Source organism: Verticillium alfalfae, genomic scaffold (assembly GCF_000150825.1).
Source record: "Verticillium alfalfae VaMs.102 supercont1.5 genomic scaffold, whole genome shotgun sequence".
Classification (NCBI taxonomy): Eukaryota; Fungi; Ascomycota; class Sordariomycetes; order Glomerellales; family Plectosphaerellaceae; genus Verticillium; species Verticillium alfalfae.
The window spans coordinates 159,672-180,174 of NW_003315034.1; the positions used below are offsets into that span (position 1 = coordinate 159,672).

The following is a 20,503-nucleotide window of genomic DNA, read 5'->3' on the forward strand; positions in this document are numbered from 1 at the left end:
AGCACGCTGAAGTTGCTACCATACCAAGTCCTAAGACGGCCCACCGCTCTTTACACGGTCTCGGGAGAGATGCGGACAATGCCTTGCCCTAAGAGATCGAGGGTCCGTATTGGGGTACGCCGCCAAGGTCTATAAAGTCATGCAGCTGTCGAGGACGCCCAGCCCAGCGAAATCATCTCGTGCGAGAGACACACGACTCGCGGAAATGCACCCCCTTGAGCTTGTCCTTCTCGTATTGCTGCATGTCAAGACCGAACTTCGGCTTTGCGTTTCCAAGTACAGGCCAAGGCAAGCAGGCACCCGTCCTGAACAGCACCGACCGCCTCTCACTCTGTGCCTTGTCGCCGTACCTCCGCTTGCTTGCGGGATACCAGGTCAGTTTGCTCATGGCGCCGGGAGCCTGGGCGTCCGCAGCATCTGTTGTTGACAAGTCGGGCCCAACACCAAAGACACAGATTTTGTTCCGAGCCTGTGGTTGTGGATGCATCTTGTGTCCCATTCATACATCCTATGATGGATGGTGAGACATCAGGTACCTACCTCTTTGCTTGTCTTCCTGCCTCATGTTTCTGAGGTACGACAAGACTGTGCCACATAGCGCTCAACATGAGCCTTGAGCAGAGTAGGCATGGCGCAATCCACGTCATTAGGTAGCTGCTGAATCAGTCGAAGCCTGCCGCTCCAGCAGCATCGAGGCTGGTGTGCCGTGTTCTGGTTGCCTTCAGTTCAAGCTAGGTAAGTAAGATGATGGGTGTCAATACTTGGGTTACACTGGGGAATCTAACCCGCTGGCCCTTGTCCCCCACTACAACGGCCGGCCCTTGCAGTCAGTCTGCCATGCTTAGAGAGGCAACCAGAATCTGATTCCATCGAGACAGGGTGGGGTGCCTCGGTACATGCAAATTCCGATCGAGCTGTGCATCCATGTCAACAACTTTGAATCAATCGCCTGGATCACCTCTCTTCGGTTTGAGCAATGGCTGTGTGTGGAGGAGTCGTGGACGTGTTCCACGTCATGACGCGATTCTACACGAGCCTCCCCCAGTTGCGAACAACAAAGAAACCTCCTTTGACTGCGGTGAAGACACCCCGTCATTCGTCCCCGACTGGTGCTTGTCATGCCTGACAATCAAGAAGGTGTGTGGGGACAACAGATGGTCCACGGCGCCCAGATCGCAGGTCGTATTCGTGGATGCACTGGTCCAACAGCTTTTCGCAGTGTCCGCCCCTGCGCAACGCTGTGGTGGTTTGTGTTGCACGGGAAAGCCGAAACCACCTGACGACTCCACGCCTGGCATGCCCACTGTTTTGCGACCACTGCTGGCTCAACCACTGACTGTCTGGGAAGCTCCCTTGCACGGATGCTCAACGGTCAAGCCTTCAGACGACTGGAGGGGACCGAAGCAGCCGAGGAGGGTGTAGGTGAGATAAGGCCATTCCCACAACTACCGACCCAGCCCAGATCAGGCCTAACCACGTAACAAATCAGCGCCGCGCGCTGGAGACAAGACACAGTTGTATGCGAGAAGGTGTGCCTGTCGGCAGCTGATGCCGGTGGCCTGTCTCCTGGTCTACCGGTAGTGTCTTCTCCCTACTTGGCCTTTTCAGGGTACCATCGCGTACCGCACCACACCGTATGTAGACAAGTCGAGCTGTCGGTTTCCCCATGAACCGAAGCTAAGACGGTAGGCGTCTGCCATGTTCTTCACCACCCTGGACCATTATGACGGCAATTATTTTTTCCCCCAAGGGTGGAGGGGGGCCACAATGGCGTCGCAAAAGCAGTGCGATCAGTAACCCGTGCCTACCTACAATCATAGACTATCGACTGCCGAGAACAAGCTCGAGTGCCACCAATTAGTCTGTTTCGCACCACGAAAAGCTTATGTACTGGACTGGGAGAAGTGAGCGCGGCCAGACCGGGAGCTGCTCCTTGCCCTAGGCAAGTCGCAGATCTTCTTGTTCTGTATCCCGCACCTGGACGTGCGCTCTGATCCACTATAGCTTTCCTTAGACCGGGACACAGATGGCGAGAAATCTGTGACCGAACCTCTTTCGGATGATCATCAACCCATTTAGCCCCAAAGCCACTCTGAGGTCCAGGCCACATCGCTGCGGGTCGTTTGCCAGCGAAAGCACATGCCAAGACATGCCGGCCGAACAGTGACCATCCGAGGAACCACTTGGGAAGGCAGCGACGAAGGAGAGAGAAGCGAGGGGATTCTTCAACTCAGAGTGACACGACAGGACAGGACATGGGCGCCGTACTGCTCAGCAGCCCACCTACGTGCTTACAGTAGAGGTGAATCATTGAGAGACAAGAGTCCGCATCCCTGTTCTGGAGAACGCTGAACTGGCAAAACCCTCCGGCACAAGCCTTGCAAGACCCCCTCCATCACGGGATTAATCCCTGGGCAAACAACCCCCCCCCACAAAACGAATCCCCTGGCCCAACCTCATTAATGGAAGTCAACGCCGTCGTTGGTTCTCCGGCTCAGGGTACACCCACTGGCGCAACTACCTTACGGCGAGGGGAGGTACCTCTGTTCAAACGTTGTACCGAAGAGGCAAAGTCTAAGGCAGCCCCACTCACTCTAAATCCTTCCATCATCTTCAGAGCTTCATCTTCTGGCTGGTCTCCAATCGCCCCTTTACCCTTTTCTCGTGCTTCTTCTTCTCGCCAAGTCTGCCTGTCCCTGTCCGTCGCCCCTCTCTATTCCTCGGCTCCTGCTTCATGCAGGCCGCCAACGCGAATACCCATGTCCGCTCTGCATCACACAAGAATCACCGAGTATCTAAAGGATTGAGCGCCAGCTGGACGGACACACGCGATCCATCCCTCTCCGATGCCAGCTTGACAGACGGGTCCAAAATCGCCGCGCTCTCATCAGTCGACTTCCGTCTCTTACCCAACAATCCGGACAGAACTCGGGCGGTCAGAATTTCAAGGAGCAAGTGAGCCTCGTCAGGCCGCGCCCTTCTTCTTTCGCATTCCTCCATCGCAGACAGTTTTCACCTACATCCCGAAGACTGACCCAGGCCTGGTCCAATTACCCCTCAAGCCCTCTTGTCCTGAACCTGAATGGAGCACGAGCCCACGCTGCTTGTCCAACCGCATCCACAATCATAACGAGCCCTATCCCCAATATCCCAGGTTACACCGGCATGTTTCGGTTGCTTCCATTACATATAGCATAGAAGCGCTCGTCCTCCCGGAAGCCCGCCCGTACCTTTCCAGGGTGCTTTCTCACGCCCGTCGACTTGTGTGTGCACTTACAGGCGCGACGGCGGCCTCAGTCAACGGATTGCTGCTGGCGCCTTGACATTGAAGTAACGGCTATGTCAAGTGGCTCCTCCGACCTGACTCTCAATTTCGTGGAATGCGACTCCTCTTGAGCCAGCCCACGTCGCTAGCAGACTAGCATCTACGCAGATGGATTCGTCAGCATCGCCTGCTGCCCAGGAGGCAAAGGAAACCCCGATCAAGCCTCCAGTGGATGACAGGGACAACGACGACCAGGATGAGGCAGCTCGCAAGAAGGCTGCTGTTCGGAAGAGGACGAAGACGGGCTGTTTAAGTATGTTGTCCTCTGGGGCCCCTAGTGCACAAAGGGTCGCCCTTCTTGCCCCCCCCCCCCACCTTGCTCTTAGCCTCTGACATATCATGAAGCCTGGCGAAAGCGCCGCATCAAGTGCGATGAGGGCAGGCCCATCTGCATAATTGTACCAAGTCGAAGAGGAACTGCGAAGGTTACAACCAACGCGTCATCTTCAAGGACCCTCTCGGAGCCTTCCAGAATGGCTCCTTTGGCCCCGTTGTCTATCCTCCAGAGTCGACGCAGCAGCAAAATTTTGTCTCTCACGGAAATCAGCAGTCGAAACCCTCATCGCACGCCCCTCCACTGGCTGCCATTGCCCCCAAGCCCCCAATGACACTCGATTTCCAGAACTACCCACCGGTTCCCTATGGGGAATCTTATCAGGCACACCAACAACATCAGCCAAGCGCTGCGGCGTCGTCGACGTATAGCTTCAACCAGGGCTCCTACGAGCAACCTCCGGTGCCAGCGAATACGGCGTACATATCGCCTGCTGCGTCCGTGCATCAACAGCGGAAGCACAGCGAGGGCCAACAGTATCTTCCATCGCCCGCAAAGGAAGAGGATGGATTTCATGGTTTCGGGGATTCGAGCCATACTCAGACGAAAAGCTACGCCGCGCACAATGAGATTGCGGCAAGCGGTCCCGGGTTTCAGGAGACTGAGGTTGCGATGGACGAGGTGCAAGAACGAACCCAATGGGAGCATGTGTATTCAGACGAGGACGCCTCGATGGGTGAGTCGGAGGATGAGTTCGAGGCTCTCCCGCGTGAGAGCACATACGGAACTTTGGTGCAAAGCCACATGGATGGCCCTCTGGACGGGTTCGGCACGGAGATGCGAACTTTCACGGCATTTGCGAACGACGAAACCCTCACATCATACATTCCGCAGGCGATTAATTCGCCTTTGAACGACAGTAAGACGGCTGCGCTTTTCTGGCACTTCGTCAACGTTACCGGGCCGAGTATGTCTCTTTACGAACGACATCCTTTCGATCACAAGGAAAAGATGATGGGTAACCACCAAGCCCCCAACTCCAATCATAGCATCTGGACATGTAAGTGAAGTCTTGTAGCATCTTCGGGGCATGGGGCATGAACTCACAATTCTAGACACCTTCCCCATCGTTGCCTTCCATCACCCCGCACTCCTGCAATCCATGCTAGCCATCGGGTCATTACAGATCGCAAGGCTCAAGGCGTTGCCCCCGACGGCAGCCATGAAGCACTACCACCTGGCTATCAGACGAATTGCCCGCAACGTTCGCAGCCATACCAAGAGGACCCAGCCTGCAACGCTGGCTTCGACGCTGCTCTTGGCTTTCTTCGAGGTCTGGAATTCGGACCATTCAAATTGGTGTCAACATCTTCTCGGAGCGAGATTGTTGTTTAAGGAGATACCATTCCGAGACATGACCAGAAACATACTACCGCTGAAAAGAGCGAGACGAGCTATGTTTGAGCAAGAACGAAACCAACCCCTAGACCCCTTTTTCATGGGTCACGATAATGGCGAGGCTGACAAGATTGACCTTGATGACCTCGATTTGGGGTTTTTGAGCGAGATCACAGGCCAAAATGTGGATTACGACGAGGGCACCACGCTCTCGGGGCTGTACTACACGGACCGCGATATCGAGCAGTATGAGCACCTACGAGACCTCTTTTGGTGGTACTCTAAGATGGATGTCTACCAAGGACTTCTCTCAGGTGGCAAGCCCTTGTACGTTTCTTCAACCACATCTTCATCGATCCAACCCGGCTGACAGAGCACTTAGTATGGAGTACGAGCACTGGACACAGTGCCCTCCGCGAGCACCGATGGGAAGATTGGAGGCAATGTGAGTAGAACCGCGTGCGTTGCGGGTGTCGGATTGTTTGCTGACTATACTAGCTACGGCACCTATGATCATCTCGTGCTGGTGATGGCGCGCCTCATGACCTTCGCCGCGAAAGATCTGCCTCGTAAGAGAAAGTCGCTGAAGACCTTTGGCATGATGGGTGGTCCGCCAGGAGCTGGGAGGGGCAGAGGCCAAGGTGGTCCTCCGGGGCCGCCCGGAGGCCCGCCAGGGGGGCCACCGGGGGGACCGCCTGGTGGGTTCCCGATGGGCCCACCCGGAGCGCTTCCCGGTATGATACCTCCCGGTGGCATGCCAAACATGTCTGGGCCGCCTTCTGGAGGCTTCCCAGGCGGCATGCCGCCAGGGATGTTCGGGCCAGGGGGTCCTCCTGGTGGGCCACCTGGGGGTATGGCCCCAGGCATGTTTGGAGCCCTCCCCGGAGACGGCCCTGCAAGAGGCATGCCGCCAGGAATGTTCGGTGCGCCCCCCGGGGGACCGCCCGGAGGACCGCCCGGAGGACCACCAGGAGGACCGCCCGGAGGGTTTTCCTCGGGCCCTCCAGGTATGGCTGGCGGCCCTCCCAGAGGGCCACCAGGCGGTCCCCCGGGTGGCTCACCCCCCATGTTCCCCGGCATGCTCCCCAATGTTGGAAAGACCTCCCTCCCCATGGGTTTCAGCCCACCGCGTGAGGGATCACCGCCAAAAGAGAATCCGGATGAAATTGATCTCGAAAGCGGCACGGCAGAGGCCATGCGCGAATGGGAGGCCATTCGGGCTGCATTTGAGACTCTGCGGGCGAGGTTCGGACCAGAGTTTGAACCCCTCGGCCCAGAGTATGCCGACCGCAGAGATTCGCCGTTCGGGCCAACATTGCAATATCGCACCTTCTCTGTCGCTGGAGTCTGGCTCAACTACTACATGTGTCTGATCCACTTGTACCGGACACACCCCATGATGCCGCCCGCAGCTATGATCGCCCAGGGCATTCAGGCGCGGCACACGGCGCATTTTGCGCAAGAAATTGGGCGAATCGCGGCAGGCCTCTGCGACGACCTGAGAGATGTGACTGAGATCAGTACGCTGGTTGGTGCGGCCCTCGTCGAGTGCTCCCTGCCTCTTTTCGTATCTGGCATTCAGGTAAGGAACAAAACCAGCTGCTCCCCTATGCCCGGATTCCCAGATGACTGACAGCTGGTTTATAGTTCCAAGATGACGTTCAACGAAAATGGATCATCAAGCGGCTGCACGATATCGCGCGATTGACAGGTTGGCAGTCGGCAAGAATGATTGCTGAAGGATGCGAGTCTGGATGGCGCAAGGCGGCTGAGATGGGGCGGGGGCCGCCATACACGAGGGATCCCAATCTCATGAATGAGATCCCCAAGTCGATGATCAGGGGCCCCCCAAAGATCATGGCGCGCATCGAGAAACTTGACGGTGACGACGCCAAGCTGGCGGTGGCTCGGTCAGAGAGGGCGGCATATGCCATTGGTCTGATTGGTATTGAACAGGAGTTGAGCAGGCTAGATCTGAAGGAAGGTAACTAAATGCTGTAGATAGTCGCACATCAGGCACTCTGACTGGGAGACGAGCTTCGTTGCTCCATTGATCCAGGAATCTGACCCCTGTTCCCCCATTGACGGGACCCGCGCCCTTTTGAAACGACTTCACTGACAAGGACGGAATTGTCTCTTGCACACATCACGACAGGCTTGGCGGCGCAGGCATCTACATGCATACATGTCGTTCAATACACCCCTAATGGTACACAGGCAGATTTTCTGAAGGCGGCCTGCCTGATTGTGTGGGACATGCCTCCTACCCACCTGTCTGTCTTCTTGCTGCTGCTGCTGCTGCTGCTGTACCAGACTGCCTTGGCTGGTTCTATTTAATTCGTGATACGATTCAATCATCAGTTCGCCGGAAGTCGCTCGACGACGGCGGCCATCTCTTCGTCAGTGTATATTCTGAAACCCTTCTCCTTCGTCACGCTCGCCAACTGGACGTTCTTCGAGTCAAGCTTCTCCTCCATCACCTGCTTCAGCGTCTTGAGGACGAGGGTCTCGGCATCCTCGATGGTGAGGGACTAGGGGGAAGACACGGTGGTGTTAGCGGAGCACACTGCGAGGATTACGCGCGAGGTGATGTGAGAGTCCGACCAACCTTGTGGTATTCATTCTGCAGCTCGGCCTGCGCACCCTCGGAGCCAGAACCGATGGCCTTGGCGTCATAGCGGTAAAAGGTGGCGCTGGGCTCGGCGTGGTACAGCTGGGGGCCGTCCTCGTCGTAGCCGGCGATGAGCAGCGCGACGCCGAAAGGCCGGCTCATGATGGTCTCCTCGCCGTCGGCGCCCTCGCCGAAGCGCAGGGCGAGGTCGCAGATGGCCTGGGTGGCCGACTCGACGCGCAGGGGTTCGGCATAGTTGAACGTGTGGGACTGGGACTCGACGCGGGCGTGCTCGACCATGGAGCGGGCGTCGGCCTGGAGGCCGGACATGGCGCAGCCGATGTGGCGGTCGATCTCGACAATCTTCTCGACCGACGAGGTCTCGAGGAGGGTCGACGTGACGCGCTTCTCGACGCCGAGGATGACGCCGTCGGCCGTGGCGACGCCGATGGCCGTGCTGCCGAGCTTGATGGCCTCGAGGGAGTATTCGACTTGGAACAGGCGGCCTTCGGGGGAGAAGGTGTTGATACCTCGATCTGTTTGCGTCAGCACGGAGCAGGGGATGGGATGGGGGGGGGGGGGTAAAAGGGCAAGGCGGTCATGGCTGAATGGCATGAAATCGGCGTACCATATTCGGATCTTGCCATAAACATCTTGGCGGTGTTCTGGGAGTGTTTCGCAGAGGTAGGATTGTTGGTGCTTTGAAAGGTGGGAAAGGAGGGTATCGTCTGGTCGTGAGGTCGTAGGTTGAGGTGGTCGTATCGCTGGAGATCTTGAAGGCGACGGGGAGCTCCAGCTGGAGGTTTCTTAGGCAAGCAGCCAGCCTACGCAGCCGCAGCCGCAGCCGCAAGCTCTTGGTCACTTAGGGAGCAGTAGACCCCCCCTCATCCCCCTGCAGGGATCCGAGCTTCCGATTGGCGATTGCGAGGCAGAGGGCGGCAGGCGTGGGGAGGGCTGTTGACGCTAACGCCGGATCAATTCACCTGCCACACCGACGCGAGGATGTTCCGGCCAAGACGCGACTCTCCTGTGGCGGACGACCCCAAAGCACTTCAGGTACCTGCCCAGGTACCGATCCAGGTAGCTACAGGTGCTGGGCCGTACCTTGCCTTGCCCGACTGACCCTGGGCCTGACGCGCGACAACCCAATGAGCCCCGCCTAAACACGCCCACGCTCACATTCACGATCACATACTCTTGAGCGCCGACAAGGCTCGCATGGTCCTCACGCCAGCAAACGACTACCTCGCAGCTTCCTCAATGTCAATGCAGCCTGCGACATGTCGTCCAGGGTACCAGCCCACGACCGCCGCGCAAATGGAGCCCCAGCCGACCAGGACAGGCCGCCGAGACCCCGCATGAGCAACGCCCAAGGGAGCTTCACCAGCAGCAACAGGCATGAGCGACCCGATTCCCGCCAGGCCCAGCCTCAGCCTGATGGGCGCTTCGAGAGCACGTCGCATAAGAGAACGGCGTCTGGAAACCCTCGCCCGTCGAGCAGGACACACGAGGATCGGCGCATCGAGGAGCGCCGCACAGAACGAACCTTCGTCACCCAGCTCGAGCGCCTGACACAGAGAACGAGGAGTCCGCAGCGCGCAGAGCGGCCGTCCACAACGAGTGCAAAGGCCAAGGCCTCAGAATCCCACAAGACCGCTGAATCGCAACCTAAGGAAGCGAGGATCGAGCCGCTAGGTATGCTGAGTATTCTGCGAAGCGACCGCGTTCCGCCCGACTGACTGGAGCCATAGCAGAGCCATGGCGCCCCGAGGCGTTCCTGCTACCACACACATCCGCCCCTCTGGCGTCACGAATATCTGTGCCCCCGCTGGCATCCGAGGCGCCTCCAGCTGTTCAACCGAAACCCCTGAACGAGCTATCCCTCGAGGCCCAAGAAGCTGCCATCCTGGAGGATTTACTATTCGTCTTCATGGGCTATGAAGGACAGTATATCCGGTTCGCGAAGAGCTATAACCAACACGAGGAGCGCGATCGCCTGTCTGGTCCAACATTTAGGATCCTCCCTGGCCTTGACCCCAGTCTGCAGGACCTGACCATGTCGATGCTGAAAATGGCCAGCTATTACTCGGCGCTGGAGATGTTTGTCGATGTGCAGAGTCGGGAGGAGTTTGGCGCCGTGAACCACGCATTGTGCGCCTCTGTGCGCAAGTTTCTCCAGGACTACCTCGTCATGATTGCTCAGCTGGAAACCCAATTTCTTACCAACGACACGTTTACGCTCCATGTCCTCAATATCCACATCCTGCCGACGAACCAAATGATGGCGCAGCTTCATTCTTTGGCCCTTGAGCTTCTCAAACGGAACGCACTCCTGGACGACGATGACGAGGAATCAAGCGACAGTGGCGATGACTTTGAGAACATCCTCGAAACCCTTCGAGAAGGTGGCGACTTGGGCGCTGGAAACATGACGGGGAAGAAGATATGCAAGGGCGGCGTCGTGCTAGGTCTCATCACCAAAAGACTCGAAGCCATGTCGGGCGACCCCGCAGCGCGCGCCTTGCTTACGTCCTTATTACGAGATGCCAGTAGGCCGTACATGGTCATGCTGAACGAGTGGCTTCACCACGGTGGCATCAATGATACCCATGCGGAGTTCCTGGTCAAGGAACAAAAGAGCATTCGGAGGGAACGGCTCGAGCAGGATTACACAGATGAGTACTGGGAACGACGATACACAATCCGAGAGCATGACGTCCCACCACAGCTCGAAGGCGTCAAGGAAAAGGTTCTTCTGGCCGGCAAATATCTCAACGTTGTGAGAGAATGTGGCGGTGTAGACGTCAGCAAGGTCGTCAAGGATGTGCCGCTGTCATTTGACGACAGCCGATTCTTGGAGAACGTCAATATTGCCTACGCGCACGCCAATGAGTCGCTCATGCAGCTTCTTCTGACGACGCACTCTCTGCCGCTGCGATTACGATCCCTGAAGCACTACTTCTTCTTGGATCCTTCGGACTACTTCTCGTACTTCCTGGAACTCGGCGCCTCGGAACTCCGAAAGCCCGTCAAGTCTGTTAATACCGGCAAGCTGCAATCGTTGCTCGACCTCGTGCTGCGCCAACCAGGCAGCATTGTGTCGTTGGATCCTTTCAAAGAGGATGTGAAGGTGGAGATGAATGAGATTACTCTCACCAAGTCTCTGCAGAGAGTCGTCAATATCACAGGCATTGAGCAGGGCGAGACGCTGCAGCCGTTGGCTCATCAGCCGTCAGACCACGACAAGAACGCTTTAGGCTTCACTTCCCTGCAGCTGGACTATGCAGTGCCGTTCCCTGTCTCACTGGTTATTAGTCGCAAGACAGTGTGGCGGTATCAGGCCTTGTTCCGATATCTACTCTCGCTGAGGTACCTCGAATCGCAACTGTCGACCACATGGCATACCCATACTTCGGGAGTCACTTGGGCCCATAAAAGCACGTCAAGGAGCTTGGAAATTTGGAAACGCAGAGTCTGGACACTACGCGCCCGCATGCTCGTGTTCGTCCAGCAATTGCTCTACTTTTGCACGGCAGAAGTCATCGAACCCAACTGGACCAAGTTTATGTCGAGGATCAAGACAAACGAGGAAAACCAGGGCGACTCATCAGAAGGCCCAACGAGGACGGTCGACGAGCTGATGCAAGACCACGTGGATTTCCTGGACACTTGCTTGAAAGAGTGCATGCTAACCAACAGCAAGCTCCTCAGGGTATGTGGATGCTCCCCCATCGCTGTGTCATGATCACGGTTCTAATACGCTCTCTCAGATCCATTCCAAGCTTATGCAAACATGCACCATCTTTGCGACCTACTCCAATTGGCTCTCCCGAGAGCTCGAACGGGCTGATCCTGACCTTAGCGGCACCAGAAAACCGCCCAACATGACAGACGACCAGTGGAAGGTCTTTCAGTCCGTACGGACGCATAAGGGCTCGTCCGGGCATGGTGATTCGACCTCATCAGCCTCAAGCCAGACGGATCAGGAGGCACGCGTCAACAATCTCTTTGAGATAATGAAAAAGTGGGAGGGTAACTTCAGCCGGCACTTACAAATCCTCCTGGATGCTCTGAATCACTATGCTGCCACGGAGACAGTCGTTCTCCTTAGTCTTTGCGCGCGCCTCAGCACCGCGAATCAAGGAACAGAGTACGCGGGGCTGCGGAACGAAGAGGACATCGCCGCCTGAGGCGAGGACATGTCTATTTGATGTTTGGGGCCGCGTGCCGGGCTGGGCCCCGAGCGAGGCGTTTGGGAAGCGAGGGGGAGCAGTCATGTCGATAGATACCAATCTGGTGAAATGATGATCGTTGAAGTGGCGATTCTACGCCACGCGTCGACGTCAACTCTACAAGTCGCTAGCGCGGCCGTCGCCGCTCTTTGTGTGTTTGTATACTACAGTGTTTGTACATTTCTTTCATTCCCACATGTAGGCAGTCACTCACGCCTTGTTGATGGCCTCCTTGACCAGTTCCGAGACTCTCGCCATCTCCACCTCGAGAGCCCGCCCCTTGAGCGCGCCCTGAACACCCTTCATGACGGCGCCCAGCGAAGACTTGCCGTTGGCGCTCGCAGCCTTGACCTCGTCGATCGTACGGCTGATGAGCTCGACGACCTCAGCCTCAGTGACCTGCTTGACGCCGCTGTTCTCGATGTAGTCCTGCAGCACCTTGGCCTGGGCATCCTCCTTCTCGGCGAGGTCCTCGCGCTGGGCGGCGCGGGCCTGCTCGGCGGCGTCGAGGTTGGCGCGCATGTTGCGGCGCAGCAGGGCGATGAGCTGGGCGTCGGTGGCGATGGGGCTGTCAGTCTTGGCGGCGTTGTTGGTCGTGGTTATGATGGCGCGAAGGACGGCGAGGCGCTGGGCGTCTTTGGCGCGCATGGCCGTCTTGAGGTCGGCCTTGAGGGTCGCGAGAAAGGGGGGCGTCGAGGGTGCTGCGTCGGCGACGGAGGCGGAGCGGAGGGGGGCGGTGACATGGTAGGAGCGGAGGGCGGGCTGGAGGCGGATCGGACGGAGGGCCTGAAGCCAGCGGAGGGGGAAGCGCGCAGCCATGACGGGCTTTTGTCGTGGTGGAGGTGGTAGCGTATGTAGTCAGGCGAGACTTGCGTGGGTAGTGGACTGCTGGAAGGAATGGGACGATGCAGGTATCGGGTCTGCAGCTTCTAGAGCTTGGGGTGTTGGCTGTGGTTAATTTGGAGTTGATTGGGTCACTGATGGCGTCGGGCAAGGAACGCCGGATTGAGCATGTTCGCAAAAAGTTGAATAGCTTCATTATCTGGCTTGGAGTGGGGGCAATTGCGTTTTCTGATTGGTTCACCAGCCAAAGCTCTGAGTATGTCCTGGCCCCAGTGAGCTAACTGCCTTGTCAACATCAATAGTCATCGCCTTTGGAAATGGGGAGAAAGTGAGCACGATGGCATCGCCGCACTACTTCATGACGATGGATCAAGATCTCTGGTAGGGCATGGCCCAGCTCCGGATGTTCAAAGGGGAGGCTGACACAACGCTTCCCCATCACGATACTTGCGTCTGTTGTCCAAGCCGTCGAGTTGAGATGACGACCTACCAACATAGCACACACCCAGTGTGGCAGAGAACACTTAGCACTGACTACGTCTGCCTGACCAGAGACTGTGTGTTGCGACTGCCCCCGTCCTGGATCCTTGCTGTCCCGAGGGAATGGTAGCGAGCCTGGCAAGCGCCCTCCACTTTCCCAGCTCCCCCCAATGAAGTGAACAGAAGCCTTGCACAGGAAGGGACGCCTCACGCTCTTCTTTCCCGTTGATGGTTCTGTTTGGTGCTTGCTTTCTTAGTCCCTCATGCATGTAGAGTGTTGTTGTCCGTCTCCCATCAGAGCCACAACGAAACGGCGACGCGCAGTCGTTGCAAGCCAAGAAAGGTAAGTGCAACCAGGAGACCGCTGCCCAGTACCTTCTCACGGCGTGGCAGCACCGGGTTAGAGTCGTACACTTCTGGAATGTATTCCCAATCGTCACAGTCTTGTGTTGTTCTGTATGTACCCTTGGCACACGTCTGGCGCCTGTCACTTCCCCTCCCACACACACATCCGCCGCTTTCTCGCTACACTCCACGCCTCAGAATGACCTGCGTGCCCGTCTATATTTCATCGTGATCATCATACCGTCCGCCTGACCGGCCCTTTCCAGTGGACGCGCAAATCTTGCCTACCGTGGCTTTTGGCCTGTACAGACGTACCTAAATCGGAGCTCGTCAGCACAGCAATAGCCCGGACGGCATGGTAGCATGGACTCACAACGAGAAGTATGCCTAAGGATCACAGAGATTAACACATCGTCAGCAAATATGATCGCGTTCCGCGTCAAGAACGTCGAGACCAGAACGAATATCAACAGCACCATTCACGCACCTTGAACCTCGGATTGTCGGCCTCGTTTCTCGCTTGTGCCACCAAAAGCTCGAAATCCGCAGAGGCCATGCTGGGAGAGCAGGTTAGCAGTTGACGCTGATCCCAACGAATGTCCATGGCCGTTCATGGCATCCAGGCCTCAACATGGCTTACCCCTGAAATACCGTCATCGGGTACGCTGCCATTGATGACAACAAGCTGCGCACGTTCTCCCTATTGGCCACACCAATCTCGCGCTGAGCGGAACCTGGACGCTCGTCAGCCAGCTGTTCCTTACCGAGGCCATCCCCACGAACGTACTTCGAGGCCAGCCGCATGTTGCCAGAGGTATCGGCCTGGGCTCTTGCGACACGATGAAGCCTGCTTCGCGCATCCAGTTTGCCATTTTAAGCGGCGATCGAGGGTCTTTATGCGGTTGCACGCTTTCCATATAAGTCCTCGACCACCTTCGAAGTCCGTGGTCTGCGCTCACTTTCCGTTAGTCCGCCTGCACCAACAATCAGAGATACAAGCGTGGTGGACCAACCATCTGTCAACGTTCCATTGTCCGATTGCGCATTGAAGTATATCTCCACCATCTGACACCAGCCCCCTCTGCGAAGCGTCTGGAATATATCTCGAATATAGCTTGGCCACCGTCCCGTATCGATGACACCTGCCATCATCTGGCTGTGGATGAGGTCGAAATCACCTCTGGGCCACGTGAATCTGGTTCATCGCGTCAGCTGGAGCACGCCAAAGACATTTGCTCCTCACACCTCTCGTTGACGTTATCAACTTGCAGGTTTAGATTGCCTGGTAGCTCGTCTTGCGGCCACATGTGTGGGCAGATGTCGACTGCAACCACCTGCCAAATCGGTTAGAACCAATGCTCCGGCTGATCAAAGCGTGTTGGAGAAGGGGGCGAGCACTGAGAAGTGGCCACCGCGGGCTGACCCATCTATCTCGATGCGCGGTGTAAGGTTTTGACTCAACGGTAATTCGAGTGTCTACGCGCTTCACATCGTATTTTCTTTCACCAAAATATCCTTCGGAGCCCAGACCCTGGTGCAGACTATGATAACGGAATCGCGTACCTCGCAGTTTGGGTAGGCCTTGGCAACATCTATAGCCCAATCGCCCGCTCCAAAGCCGCACTCGAGGACCCTTCGTGGTCGACTAAGCTGCGATGGAAGCAAGCGATTGTCAAGCGCCTGGAGCAGCACCCAGTGCAGGATGTGCAGTCGATCAACCTCGTCCTGGAATCAACCATGTCAACGTGGCACGATACGGCAGGAAGCTGGCCAGTGCCATGCGTATGCGCACCTCATCTATCGGCTCGAAATAATGATAGTTGTCGACAGCAAATTGTTGATATTCTCGACCGTGGTGCATGACAGTTGGCAGATAGGCCTCGTCAAGGGGGACTGTATCCTCGCTTCGTCAAGGTCAGGATTCGAAGGCAAGGATTTCGAGATTATCTGGCTTACTTGGCCATTTCTGTATTCCGAGTCGAAATCTCTCCTTCCAAAAGACCGCACGAAGTTCGTTCCCTCAAGTCGAAGGCACGAATATGGCTAATAAAAGAAACAAAAAAAGGGAAGGAATATTCTATGATGGGTGAACCAGCATTGGGCTGCGTAGTACTGGACGGTACGACAAAAAGGCCTCGCGCAATCAGGTCTGGCAGGTAAATACGAACCATGCCAGGGCTCACAAGGGCGTCAGAGAGGACAGGCAGATACCCGAAAACCGCAGAGGCCCAAAGGCACTTGTTAAGGGGACCCTCAAAACTGTCGAGTTAGTCGGATTGGCCAAACATGGTCCCAATACCCCACGATGCATGCCGTTGCTAATCCCGACATGGGCCATGCCGCTGGTTTTCTTCTGTTGCACGGCATCCTCTTTATGCGGCGCCGTTACCTCAATATTAGCATTCTGCAGCTTTGCCCCTCAGGGTACAGCATCCACAAAGATTGAAATGGGGGCGGAAATATGCCGCCGGGTGTTTGTGGACGCACGGGAGATGATGCTGGGGGGCATCCTGAGTAAAAGCACTGCTCGGGGACCTTCTTTACTAGGTGAAGGCTCTAGAACGACGAAGAGCGTGGCATTAGGTGGCTGGGCCCAGTACGACCATACCCTGTTTCCACATCTCTCGCTCGGACGGTTTTCCTTCTGATTGGCGATGAAGGCCACAGTCTACGTGGTCTTCTATCCAAGGGTGGGCTCGAGACCTGGCCACGGCCTGCTAATTTCCATTTTAACGCACGTACTTCTGCTGCGGATCTCTGGCTACCCATAGTTCTTGCTCCCAGAGGGTCCGACTGCAGGCTAGCTGTTGCTGCTGAGTGAAAACGATGACCTCGAGGCGCGCCAACCGAATCTGGCACACACACACACACACACACACACCGCAAGACACCTACTGTCATACAGGGCTCACGGAGGATCGGGGCGAAAAAGGAGTCCTTGGGTATGCGCTGATGTGAGTGGGCAGGCGCTAAGGATGCGGGTTCTGCATGGGGGGAGGGGGGGAAAGATATCTCTGGACTTCTCAGCATGGACAAAGAGTGTGGCCTTCGCTGTAACTAGTGTGCAGCATCTTGAGTCCTTTGCAGACGCAGACAGCTTGGCACCTGGGTTCTGCATCTTTGCGTCGACCTCCTACAATAACCTGTGCTGGAACAGAGACACCGATTTGGGAGTTCTGGCTCAGGTGGTTGTCGGGGCCTGGACATCGTACATGTGTATGCGGTGAACCCAGGCCTGAGCGCAAGGATGAGCAGGGCGGCGGTGGGGGACTGCCAAGTACATCGTACCCGACAGAAAAGATGGGCTATACTTCACAAGCAGGGGTTATCAAACATGCAAAACAGATGTACGGTCTCGTCGTTTCCACTCGCCAGGGAACAGGGCTTCTTGGGATCCGCACTCGATGTGTTTGTTTCCGTTGTGGGACGCTGGCTTATTAAGTCTTGGGCAAACACAAGAAACTAGGTACTGAAAGGTAGTGCCCTGGCGCAACTTGATGGTATAGGCTAGCATATTTTTTTTTGTTTGGCTGCCTTCACACGGCAGAGAACTGACACGACGACATATTCTGTGGCTGGCAGGACGGTATTCTTGGGCAAACACCGCCGACGATACCACAGAAGCGAAGAATGCCCAGAGACGGTTGCCTCGCTTTGCAGATTTGACTCCGCTCAGCATGAGCCAGCAAACATGAAGAAGGATTGAGCTACCTACAAGCCCTTCTGCGATGTCCACCAAGACTGAACGAGGATGGACCAACGACTGAACGTCACGATATGTGTTTGGAACTGGAAGCAGAAGTGGTGAGAAGCTTGTCTGCACGCCAGTCTGTTCAACATGCTTCTATCTGCACACCCTCACCGGGCCGCTGCAGGTCTGAACGAGCATGCTTCACCCGAGGAGGGGGGCCACCCACCCCACCTGTCAACGTCCCTCGGCGAACGTGGTTTCTCGCGCGGTAGCCGATCAACCCATCACAACGATCACGCACCATACGTGACAAGACGACGCCGCACAGAGAGGTCTTGACAAGCAGTGTAACGGCGGTCCCGTTGGCTTGGGCTGTGGGTCCTCCGGGAATCAAATGACGACAGCCACAAATTTCCTGCCGGTACCAACTGGCCGGCGCGCCCCCAACCGCCCAAGATCCTGGGTCGTCCATTTTTGACCTCGGCCTGGTCCATGCTCGCCTCGACACGAGCCGTCGAGTTCAGCAAGAGGAATCGGATGGCGGGTCAGAGAATGACAAAGGAGAGCGGGCAAGGTAAAAGGAGCCGAAATTGGCATCCATTTCAAGATGATGTGTCCACTTGGTCGCAAAGACGCTCGGTCCGAGTCGGCGCAGGTTTTCTTTCCCATCACCAATATGTGCTGGCTGGCTGGTTCCATGTTTACCTGGCTGCCAACACCACATATAGGAGGAACTACGACGATCTCACTCTGTTCATGCACATGGGACATGTGCCCTGCCACCAGTGGCCAAGGTCGACTGGAGTAGCGCCCGTATCGCCGAATATCATACGCTGACGATGTGGGCCGTGGTCCCATGGCCCATTTACATGTATCCGACCAGCTCCAATAATGGATTTGAGAGTTCCTCCCCCCGCCGACGAGGCGTTCGCTGCAAGACACAAAGAGTGGATGGATGGCATGATGATGAGCTGGCAGACGGCCGCAGGAGGTCGTCCCTAAGTAGACCAGGGACCCCGGTCACTGGCACATTGGGGTTTCGTGTACCCCCTCCTCATCCCAGCATTTCCACCAACCCCTCCCATGACCTTACCATTCCTCTGGGTCCAACGCCCTGAACAGACGAGCAACGTAATTGAGTTGGCCTACAGGCCCCAAGTCTCGGGACGCACCCCTTGTCCCGCTTGTCCGTCCCAGGAGCTAGGTTCGCCGCCGAGCTGGTGTGTTTACAGGGGACAGAGAATATTTCTAGAACCTCTTGTGCGCACCCCTTGAGAACTGGAGGCAACAGAGCCCAAGTCCAGGAGAGGTCCTGGGGGCATATGCCCGCTGCTTTGCAGCCACCATTTCGACCCCTCGGACCTCATTACTTTCTACTGCAGCGATCCCTGTTCGAGAAGTCATGTATCTCATCAAATTGTGAGCGGCCGGACAAGCCGGATTGAGGCTGTAGGAGATGAGGTGAAGCCAGTCCAGTAATGGGGCATCCGTCCATCAGCTGGATCAGCCAGGCCAGCGTCTTTGTCCCATTGTGCGACCTGATCAGTCACCTATCGCAAGGCTGGCTGGATGGTTGAAACAACCGTTTTGCTGAGCATCGGATGCTCTCCAGCCGCATTCAGGGATGGCGACCTGAACGCAGATGCCGCCGTCGTACCCTTCTAGGCCAGGGGGTGGAGGCCAGCCACCTCTGCTCCAATGAGACCGCTTAGGCTCACGAATTGACACTTTCGTGCATGTCCGCGAGTCTGACTGCTCCGCTTCCCAAGCATGCAGGTTATAGGAGACCTTCAGGTTGATTATCGGAGGCGGGGCCCCGCAAGGATTTGTCTTTCGTGCATCCGCCGAGCCCAGGCCCCGGGACCTATTAGGGGTTGGGGGGGGGGGGGGGGCAACTGAGCTCTGCGTCGCACGGTTTCACCCAAAAATGTCTTGCCCAAACATGTCGATGATCATCGAGACTGCCAATGGGGTCATTTGAGGAAAAGGAGGAATCTCGCTCTTGAAAACAAGGGAAATGAAGAAGATAACCCTGTTGGTTCTACGTGTTGCCAATGCTGTCTACTATGCATGTCACCCAAGGCCCCTCTCTGCGCCTTTCCTCTCGTGTTCTAAGTAGCCCAAAATCGGAACCACACTGCACTCCTCAGACCGAATGTGTTGGCCATGCATGGCCATTGACATCCCAATGCTGACACAACTCCTTCTTCCACCTGCCTAGTCCTGCATGAACGCATGCAGGCTGAGAAAAGAAAACTCCCGAACGGACTCGGCTCGATGCGTACGTTGTTACGCCTGAGCTGACCTGACAGCACAGCCTGCAGCTTCGGAACGAAGGAACCCGTGTCTGGCCGCTTCTGCTCCAGCGTTGACCCCCTTTTATTTTTGGCCTGGGCGACAACAACGAAGGAACGGACAGTGGCATCCGATTACCAACAGGTAAAGACAGGATTCCGTGCCTTGACAGGCTCGAGCCGCTCCACAATGACCTTGCGATGGTTACCCTCCATGCCCTCGGCTGCGGCATAGCCAAGGTCACCCTCGACGTCATCGCCGTCATACTCGGGATCGTATTCCCTGCTACCGCCACCGTACAGTTGCTGCGCAATGCTGCTGCTGCTGCGGCGCGTGGCGGCTGTCGCGAAGGAGTACCTACGCTGCTGCTTCGGGCCAGATCCTGTGTATGGGCCCTGGCCCTGGCGCTGCGGTGCGTACACGTTGAGCGATCGCGAAGGGCCGTGGTAACTCTCTCGGAAGCCCGGGACGGGGATCCTGGGCCGCTGGGGCGTCGACGTAGAGTGCTGATCAAGGTACCCGGATCCATTCATATGGGAGTCTTCCACCGGCGATTGCGCATCGTCGGCGCCAGGCGACATCGGCATCTCGAACCGGCCGGGATGCGGCATATCAGCTGGGGGGCTAGCGAAGCCGAGGAGATCCTCGGCGTCACTGTCGGGGCCATGAACGGGTGCTGAAGCGGCGGCAACGCCAATGTCGCCCTCGTCGAGGGAGGAGTGTTCCCCACGGCGGCGCAGCTCGGAAGACATGCGCATGGGGAAGGCAACGGGTATGTCGACGAGATCGTCCCAAACGCAGACCTTGGCGCGACGGGTCAGCTCCAGAGGCCCGTGATCGGCGAGCTTGAGCGTCTCGACGACGTTCCAGGCCTGGCCCTTCATGACGGCCATCTGGCGGGCGAACATCTTTTCTTGGAAGTCTGGATCAACTTGGAATACCTTACGTAGGGCCAGGGCTGTCTCACTCCACCACTGGGTAGAGGTCAGAAGGGGTAGGAAGTGGTCAC

General features: G+C 56.8%; 7 protein-coding genes across 7 annotated transcripts in view; 2 read left to right on the top strand and 5 right to left on the bottom strand.

Annotated features, from left to right (window-relative positions):
* Positions 1 to 172: 172 nt before the first annotated feature.
* VDBG_04385 (predicted protein) lies at positions 173 to 499 on the bottom strand (the record flags this gene model as incomplete). The annotated part of the gene is made up of 1 exon (XM_003004733.1): positions 173 to 499. The coding sequence occupies one exon, from the start codon at positions 497 to 499 to the stop codon at positions 173 to 175; it is 327 nt and encodes a 108-aa protein (XP_003004779.1).
* Positions 500 to 3,433: 2,934 nt separating this feature from the next.
* VDBG_04386 (conserved hypothetical protein) lies at positions 3,434 to 6,989 on the top strand (the record flags this gene model as incomplete). The annotated part of the gene is made up of 6 exons (XM_003004734.1): positions 3,434 to 3,578; positions 3,671 to 3,723; positions 3,873 to 4,566; positions 4,715 to 5,324; positions 5,496 to 6,579; positions 6,645 to 6,989. 6 exons carry the CDS (start codon positions 3,434 to 3,436, stop codon positions 6,987 to 6,989), a joined length of 2,931 nt encoding a protein of 976 aa, XP_003004780.1.
* A 365-nt stretch (positions 6,990 to 7,354) lies between these two features.
* VDBG_04387 (proteasome component PUP2) lies at positions 7,355 to 8,255 on the bottom strand (the record flags this gene model as incomplete). The annotated part of the gene is made up of 3 exons (XM_003004735.1): positions 7,355 to 7,528; positions 7,606 to 8,144; positions 8,237 to 8,255. The coding sequence occupies 3 exons, from the start codon at positions 8,253 to 8,255 to the stop codon at positions 7,355 to 7,357; spliced, it is 732 nt and encodes a 243-aa protein (XP_003004781.1).
* Positions 8,256 to 8,888: 633 nt separating this feature from the next.
* On the top strand, positions 8,889 to 11,959 carry VDBG_04388 (spindle pole body component alp4; the record flags this gene model as incomplete). Its single annotated transcript, XM_003004736.1, has 4 exons — positions 8,889 to 9,303; positions 9,360 to 11,320; positions 11,379 to 11,525; positions 11,586 to 11,959. The coding sequence occupies 4 exons, from the start codon at positions 8,889 to 8,891 to the stop codon at positions 11,796 to 11,798; spliced, it is 2,736 nt and encodes a 911-aa protein (XP_003004782.1).
* A 91-nt stretch (positions 11,960 to 12,050) lies between these two features.
* On the bottom strand, positions 12,051 to 12,659 carry VDBG_04389 (conserved hypothetical protein; the record flags this gene model as incomplete). Its single annotated transcript, XM_003004737.1, has 1 exon — positions 12,051 to 12,659. One exon carries the CDS (start codon positions 12,657 to 12,659, stop codon positions 12,051 to 12,053), a length of 609 nt encoding a protein of 202 aa, XP_003004783.1.
* Positions 12,660 to 13,457: 798 nt separating this feature from the next.
* Positions 13,458 to 14,380, bottom strand: VDBG_04390 (conserved hypothetical protein; the record flags this gene model as incomplete). Its single annotated transcript, XM_003004738.1, has 6 exons — positions 13,458 to 13,617; positions 13,750 to 13,809; positions 13,882 to 13,895; positions 13,996 to 14,065; positions 14,149 to 14,242; positions 14,296 to 14,380. The coding sequence occupies 6 exons, from the start codon at positions 14,378 to 14,380 to the stop codon at positions 13,458 to 13,460; spliced, it is 483 nt and encodes a 160-aa protein (XP_003004784.1).
* Positions 14,381 to 19,628: 5,248 nt separating this feature from the next.
* The window catches only part of VDBG_04391 (phosphatidylinositol 4-kinase LSB6), a gene marked incomplete at both ends in the record, with an annotated part of 4,217 nt that continues 3,342 nt past the window's right edge, over positions 19,629 to 20,503 (bottom strand). Inside the window, one exon of the mRNA XM_003004739.1 lies at positions 19,629 to 20,468. Within this exon, the coding sequence (XP_003004785.1) occupies positions 19,629 to 20,468 (840 nt within the window). The remainder of the gene's footprint in view (positions 20,469 to 20,503) is intronic.